Source organism: Propithecus coquereli, unplaced genomic scaffold (assembly GCF_000956105.1).
Source record: "Propithecus coquereli isolate 6110/MARCELLA unplaced genomic scaffold, Pcoq_1.0 Scaffold16, whole genome shotgun sequence".
Classification (NCBI taxonomy): Eukaryota; Metazoa; Chordata; class Mammalia; order Primates; family Indriidae; genus Propithecus; species Propithecus coquereli.
The window spans coordinates 3,821,147-3,829,470 of NW_012140524.1; the positions used below are offsets into that span (position 1 = coordinate 3,821,147).

Below are 8,324 nucleotides of genomic sequence, written 5' to 3' on the forward strand. Positions count from 1 at the left end.
ATGAGAGTGAGAAATACATACTGTCTTTGTGCCCTCATACACTGTTGTGGTAATACAAATTCACAATCTTCCTTTAGGGCAACCTGGCAGTAGTCACAAAATCTACATACCCTTTAATCCAGCAGTCTCACTTCTCAGCATCTTCCCCAGACATAGGGGCACGTTTTACAAAGAGGCATGCACACTGATATTCGTTGCCTCATCGTTTGAAGTAGAAAATAAAAGACAACACTAGGCAGAATGACTTAAAATTTTCATGGAAAATTAGTGAAAAAAGTTGGAAAATTGTATGATTGTTTTATGTATACGCACACACCCCTACCTCAAAGCAAAATTATATTTATATCCAAATATGGATATAAAGGCATAGAAGATTACACACAAACACACCTGGAGAAGGATAAACTCTAAATTGTCTAAATTATAGTCATTTGCACTGCTAATAAGGATGATTAAACATGCTGAGAGAGACTTCCTCCCCTATAAAGGGGCTAGTACAGAAGGCAATACCTTTCATGTTTCTGATTCTTGATCACAGGAATTGCCTTTGGAAATTTTAATAGTGATGACTCCTATGACATGTGTATTATTATTCAAGTGAGGCATGTGTCCTATGTCACACAGCTAGATGGTGACAGAACTGCCTTAGCATCAGCACACTTCATTCCCTCTCATTTCTTCACTCATCTCTAGGTGGCAGTAAATTCAATTCAGAATACTGGCTTTGATACTTTTCTTTCTCCACATCCTTCCTGTCACTTCCTTTGTGACTACTTCACATTCTTCCCTTAGTTTTTATTTCCTCATTTGTAAAATTGAGATGATAAGGATATCTTCCTTGGGTGGTTGTGAGAATGAAAATGGGGTCATCGTGCATTGTCCTTAGCCCAAGAATGCCACGTAGTATATGCTCAGTAAGGCTGTTATCATTAGTGTATATTTTAAGAATATCTAACTATTTGGAAAACCCTAGTGACAGAGTCTCAGTTGCATTTCTTTTTGTGTGGATGATTACTTGCTGAATTCATCAAGCAAGTTCCTTAACATTTATCTTCCTTTATTATGCAGGAGGATTTTCAACTTAGGAGTCTCTCAGCTTCTCACTACAACTGCTTTGTCCCCGAATTCATATGGGTTGAGTATCCCCCATCCAAAATGCTTGGGACCAGAAGTGTTTTAGATTTTGAACTTTTTTGGATTTGGTAATATTTGTATATATATAATGAGAAATCTTGGGGATGGGATCCAAGTCTAAAGATGAAATTCATTTATGTTTCATATATACCTTATACACATAGCCTGAAGGTAATTTTATATAATATTTTAAACGATTTTGTGCATGCAACAAAGTTTTGATGGCATTTTGACTGTGACCTGTCACATGAGGTCTGGTGTGGAATTTTCTACTTGTGGCATCATGTTGGTACTCAAAAAGTTTGGAATTTTGGAACATTTTGCTTTTCAGATTTTTGGATTGGGGATGTTCAACCTGTATATATGTGTCAGATTCAGTTGTCTCCTTTGATCTTCAGCTGAAAGGAGTGCTATAGACTTTGGGGTTCTGATCTCCCATGCATTGAGACTCTCAAAGCCAATGACTCAGCTTCTCACCTGGGCTTCCTTCCAGTGAGCCGCAGATAGAAGTCGTAGATGATGGCAGGGGCACGGTGGCTGACTGCATTCCAGTACTGGGTCATGAAGTTGTTGGTTGTGAAGTTAGCGTATGGCCTCCTAAAAGCCCTCTCTAATGGGATTTTTTCAAAGGTTGCCAAGACTTGGAGTCCTGGGGAAAAAAAAAAAGAGTAAGCCTATGAGAACGTAAGCCCATCATAGTGGAAGGCATTTGCAATGGGTAAAAATAATAAAGACTAAGGATTTGCTATATAGAGTCAAGAATCAATTCTGAGAACCATGTAAAGATTGTTACGCTGGGCAAGTAGTCATTTGCAAAATCAAACCATGTGAATGGGTTAAGATTTGGGTCCTTTTCTTGAAACATTTACTGTAAAACAAATTGTTGGGGAAATAGATTACTCAATACAAGTAAGTACTATTCAGAAAAATGTAAATCCATAATTTAATTCCAAGGTTATCTAGTCTATTCTGAAAGCCCAAAGACAGAAGTGAGGAGTCTTATTTCCTTGGTTGAATCATTACTTGCAGAACCATTAAGAAAGTTTCTTAACATTTTACTTAAGTCTTTATTAAAGGTTAAAGTAAAAGATTATAAAAGGCAGATTCCCTTGTGTTGATTCACTTTAAATACCACATCTTTTACTTCTTTGGTATTTTTACTTCTCTGAGAGTATGTCAGACTCAATTGTCCAATCTGGTCTCCAGGGTTTTTTCATAATCTTTTAATAAATTATTTAGATAAAGCTTAGTAAAAAAAACTTATTGTGTACATTTGTGAATTCAACAGTTCTTTTCAAAAAGTACTCATTTGAATTCGATTTTGATTCAATTTATGTAGATTTTTTCCAAAGAATATGCCTCAGCTCATTATTCAATTATGATAAAGATATCAGTTATTATGGTAACATTATTGCTGCTCTCCCTAAAAAGATACCACCTAGAAATCTATATAAATAATATAGACCCTATACAGACAAGATTCTCAAGAAACATCTGGTCCATGGGTATATATGCTTGAAAAAGGAAATCAATCAAAGAGTTGTGCACAGTGTATAGCATAAGAGGTCCAATATTGACATTGACCTTCTGGTCTATATAGTCATGCCTGTTCAACATTTTCCCTTTGGATGTGTAATAAACATTCACATTTAACAGCTGTAACATTGACCTCTTAATACTCTATCAACCATGCCCTTCTCATTATATACACAAAACTTGCTTCTCCCACAATCCTCCACCACTTCTAACTAAATGGTGATTCAGTATTTTTGGTAGTTCAGCCAAAAACTTTGGGGTCATCTTTTATTCTTCTCTTTAATGACCCAAACTTTATCAGCTGTTTGAAAATTATCCATTATTACAATTTCTATTGCTCTCTCTCTAATCCAAACCACCACTCTAGCTTGGGATATTACAGTAGTGTCCTAAGTGGTCTCTGCCACTACTTCTACCCACTGCAGTCTGCTCTCCAGGTAGCAGCCAGAGTGATTCTTTTAAAATGTAACTCTGAGTGTCTTATAGTTACTTCTCCATTCAGAACCCTTCAGTGGAATCTTATCTCGTTTAGAGGGAAAGCCAACTCTTACGATGGTCTGTAAGGCCTTATCTACATCCTCACTCCCTATGCTCATCATTTTGCCTTTTATCTCCTACCATTCTCCCTCTCAGTGCCTCTGTCATAGCCATACTGGCCTCCTTCCTGTCCTTGAATATGAATGAAGAGCTTAGCACTTCCTGTTTAACTTGGAGCATTTCCTTCACATATCCCTCTGCTTTGCCCCCTCATCCTTTCAGGTCTCTGCTAAGATGTCCCCTTATCAGTGAGGCTTTCCTTGGCCACCACAGGTAAAATAGCAGCCTTCCCATTTTACTTTTTACCTCTTTAGTCTGCTTCATTTTTCTTCAAGCACTTAACTATATCTTGTGTATATGCCTCCTTACTAGGATGTAAGTGTTGTGAGAACAAAGTTTTGTCTGTTTTCTTCATACCTATAGAGTACCTTGAAAAGTGGTTGGTAGGTGACCAGTGCCCAACAAATATTTTTGACTAAATGAACGAATGAATGTCTCAGCAACATGCAGTGACTTTCCATTTCCTAAATCTATCTCAGCTCTTCCTTTAGTCATTACAAAAATATTTATTTGGCATTTAATACTTGCCAGACACTGTGCTAGGGTTAAAAAATATATCTGATATATTCCCTGTCCTTAAGGAATTGGCAATCTGGTGGGAGATGTGGATGATTAGTGATTACAGTATTTTCCCTGAGTATCTGCTACAGGTCAGTACAATATGTTCTGGAGGAATACCAAAGAAGCATCTAACTCTGGGTGCCAGGGTTGGGAGGGGTGAGGGTAGGTTAGGAAAGGCTTCTGAGAAAGCTGTCTAAATGGCAATAGCAAACATTTACTGATATATTTGCTGTTCTATTCACTTTGCTAAGCACTTTGTCTCATTAAATCCTCCCAAGAGCTCTCTGAAGTAGAATAATTATTATTCTCATTTGACAAGTAAGGAAATTGATTTATAGGGAGAAATAATGATTTTCCTAAGTTCATACAAGTGGTAAGTAGTGAGGTCTAGTAAGTTGTGGGATCTGCACCAGCCTATAACCTTTGTATGGGTGTGGATTTCTGTTTAGTGTTAAATCCTCAGCACCAAGAGTAATGCTTACTCCATGAATACAGAATGAATGAATGATTCGAACCCAAGTCTATTAGACTTTAGAGCGTGGAACTCTTAACCATTAAGCTACTGTCTTTCTGACCTGAAGGACAAGTAGGATCTCATGCAAACATAGAAAATTTAATTTGACAATTATAAACTATACTTCTACATATTTATAGGTCAAAGAAGAAAGTAAAATGAAAAATTTTAAATGCTTATAGGAAAAAACCTGAATATTCGTGAGCTATATTTCTAAGTTAAAGGAAAAAAAGAATCAATTCAAAGATAACAGGGGGAAGGGTATAATAGAAGACAAGAAATCAGTGCAATAGAAAACAAAGCAGCAAAGAATCAATAAAGCCAGAAGTTGGTTCTTTAGAAAAAATAATAAACCCCTTTGGAAGACTAATTGAGAAAAAAAGAGAAGATACACTCACAATTATTTGAATTAAAAAGAGAAACATAACTATGGATATAGCTTATGGCAAAAGAAGAAGATAATATCAAAAATGTTATGTAAATACATTTAAAAACTTAGATTCTTAGAAAAAGAGACAAATATAATTTACTGATTCAAGCAAAAACTGAAAGTCTGCAAAAATCCTGTAACTATTGAAGAAGTTGAAGCAGTAAAAATCTTCCCACAACAAACCACGAATCCAGATAATTTACAGGCAGTTTTACCAAATTTTCAAGGAATAGATTATTCCAATCTTACACAAACACTTATAGAAAATAGAAAAAACAAAAGAAATATACTTCAACTCATTCTGTGAAGTTAATACACCAAAGCCAAAATTAGACAAGGACTGTATGGAAACAAAAGAGTAGAACCTTATTCTACTGAAGAATAGGTGTAAGAATTCTTAAACAAATTACTAGCAAATTGAAGACGGGTTTATCCTAGGAATGGCAGTGTAGTTTAATATTTGAAGCCTTCTGTTAGGAACAAGACAATGATATACACTATTGCCATTTCTATTCATCATTGTGTTAGAAGTTCAATAGGAAAAATAAAGACCTAAGGTTTAGAAAGACAGAAATAATACTGGAATTCTTGCAGATTAAGTATATCTATATAGAAAACTGAAAGGAAATGCTATACATTCACTGGCAATAATAGTTTAGCAAGATAGCTAGATATAAGGTCAATGTACAAAAGTCAACTGCATTTCTATATACCACCCACAAACGATTAGAAAACATATTTTTATAAAAGATATTCAAATTAGCAAAAAAAGTATAAATTATCTAGGCCCTAGGTATAAATCTGATAAAAGGTGTTTAAGACCTACATGCAGAAGATTAAAATTTTTCTTAAAGGACACTAACAGAAACAACTAAATGGAGAGAGAGCCCATGTTCACCCACCCAGCTGTCAATCCCTTTCTGTCATATCACCTGAGGCTATGGATATTAGACCTACTATCACATGGCTAGTGCTCCTAATGGGAAACATTTTGATCCCTCCTAATAGTCCTGATAGGAAACACAAGTGAATTTCAATTTGAATGCAAAATCAAATTAGTTGGTAAGAGCTTCCAGAAATGCTGTGTTAGAAAGGCTTCTAGTACAGTCTTGGCACAGGGGGAAAGAATACTGTGATCAGCTGACAACATCTGCTATGCATGTGAGGAGAGTAGAGAAAACGTGCATGCCGAGTGTTTGTCATTCTTGGAAAGGCATTCTTCAAGTCAAAGTCTGTCATAAAACAAGCCACAGTGTCTAGCTGCCCTGCAATAGAACTCTCAGTTTGGTACTAGGGCTTACCATTGGCATATGTAGAGGTAGTGTTACCCATGTAACAGGGAAAGGAGAGGTATGTTAGTGGATACTAAGGAATCCTACAGGATAGTTAAACCGCCTACTTTTACCCTCTGCCATCATTAGATGTTTAAGTTGTACTCAAATTAATTTTCATAGGTTTTATACATTAAATAGATTGAGTCCCCTACATTAGTCAAATCAATACTTTGCATAGTTGAGGGTTTCTCAGAGTGGGTTCACCAGCACCGAGAATCATCTGGCTGCTGTTGAACATACAGCTTTCTCAGCACCGTCCAAGACCTTGGTCCCAGGGTCCAAGGAATCTGGATTTTTCTTCTCCCATAGTGACTTACTCACTTTTACAAATCACTAGTGGAGTGGTTATTGTGCACTCAAGAGAGGTAAGCTGCATACATTAATGAGTTGAGTTACCGATTCAATAACAAAGGTATAATATTATTCAACTTTTCTAAATCTCCTTGGTCATTGATCATGTCACTTTCTCAGTGATATATCAAGCAAAGAAGGGATGTGTGTGTGCTGGCCATTGCCCCAATGGGGAAAAGTATTTTATCACCAAGATTGTTTATAACTGCCAACTTTTGCTTGGTTTTATCATTGTTTTTAAAAATCTTTATGGCCAATGGATTCCTTATTACAATCATGCATATGTTCCCTCTGACTCCTTTATTTGGTATACCACAGTACATTCTAGTTAACGATTACACGCTTACAATTTCCAATTATTTTGTCTCTTTACTTACTTTTTGTTTTCCTTTCCCACTATGCTGGAAGCTTCACAACACACTGTTTCTATTTTTTTCCCCTGTGGCAGACACTAGTAGTTACATGGTTACATTGCTACAGGTGCTTACCCATTTTGAGCCAGTTACAGGGATTGAGGTTACCCGATGTACAGTGGTAGACTAACGTTGACTTAGGTCTGGAAAATGAAATGAAGATTAGGTAAATACAACAAAATGGAAAAGGGAAAATAACATTTTGATAATTCTCATGACTAAGGCAACCTTTGCAACACTTCCTTCTATCTTTTGTATCTTCTTTGGGTTAATAAGTAAAATGGAAGAAGAGTAGGAAAAGTATGGGGGTGTGTGTGTGTGTGAAAGAGATGTCAAAGAGGTGTGACATATTATGGCACATATATGTCTGAGTTCACATAAAAAAACTTAATTCTGTTAACCATTTACTAACAAATGTACAACAATGTATATTTGACCTGAATGTGCAAACCACCTTGTATGTGTGTGTGTGTGTGTGTGTGCGTGTATGTGCGTGCGTGCTAGGAATTTTCCCACACATGGTGATCCGAACTTTTGGCATTTACCAGGAACTGAGCAGTTCAAGAAAATATAAAATATGTACTCATTTCATCAAATTCTATGTCTTTTGCCTTAAAAAAGGAAGCTGTATTTTAGATTACTGAATAGAAAGAAAAGCCTTTGGGTTATCAAGAATCTTATGGTTAACTGATTTAAAGGGTTTCTTACTTCATGATCAACCAACTACTAAGCAGTATTTATAAAACAACTGAATGCCTATATGATGGCATATTAGGAACTATATAAAATATTAAAACAAATACCTTCTCACATTTGAGGTCTGGTATAATGAAGTGCCTATTATTTTGAAAATGTGCCTAACATATTCACCCTCACCCTCATCAAGTCTTTGAAGGCCCACGTCAGCATTCACACCTGTGAACTGCAGTGTACCATCCTACTGCTAGGGTGAGATTGACGACCGTATCAACTGGAATTAAATCTGCAACAGCCATTGGAGTAGCTCTTATGGCCCGAAGAAACCCCTTCCCAGCCTGTACAGGAAAAATAACATAAAATATTAAACCAGGTCTTAAGTAGCAGCTGGGGCTCAAGTATATATCAAACAGACAATACTAGTGCTGTTAGTGAAAATAGCTAACATTGATTCACTGCTCACTAGGTTATTGTGCCAAGTCTGATTACTTTCAGCCCGGCCAAGCTTCCCAGCCAAGTGTATCGCAAGAGCTAATATTTCCATCAACCACTAATAGTTCTCAGGTTCCTTTAGGAAATAAAATTCCTCAGATTTGTGAGAGGTTAATATACATAGTTAATTAACAAGTTTTCACATCTTAAAAATTAATTCATAAGACATTTTAATAATTAAGGTTTCTCAAATTTCCCCATTAATATTTGTTTACCATTTCTTCAATGATTTTATTTTCTGCTAGTGTTTACCCACAAGAAATAGT

General features: G+C 36.1%; 1 protein-coding gene across 3 annotated transcripts in view; it reads right to left on the reverse strand.

The window, feature by feature from the left end:
* Positions 1-8,324, reverse strand: part of FAR2 (fatty acyl CoA reductase 2) — a 142,962-nt gene that overhangs the window by 8,107 nt on the left and 126,531 nt on the right. For all 3 annotated transcript variants that reach the window (XM_012641032.1, XM_012641033.1, XM_012641034.1), the window contains 3 exons: positions 7,786-7,904; positions 6,946-7,013; positions 1,612-1,783 (listed from right to left, as the gene is read on the reverse strand). In XM_012641032.1, the coding sequence (XP_012496486.1) occupies positions 1,612-1,783; positions 6,946-7,013; positions 7,786-7,904 (359 nt within the window). The remainder of the gene's footprint in view (positions 1-1,611; positions 1,784-6,945; positions 7,014-7,785; positions 7,905-8,324) is intronic.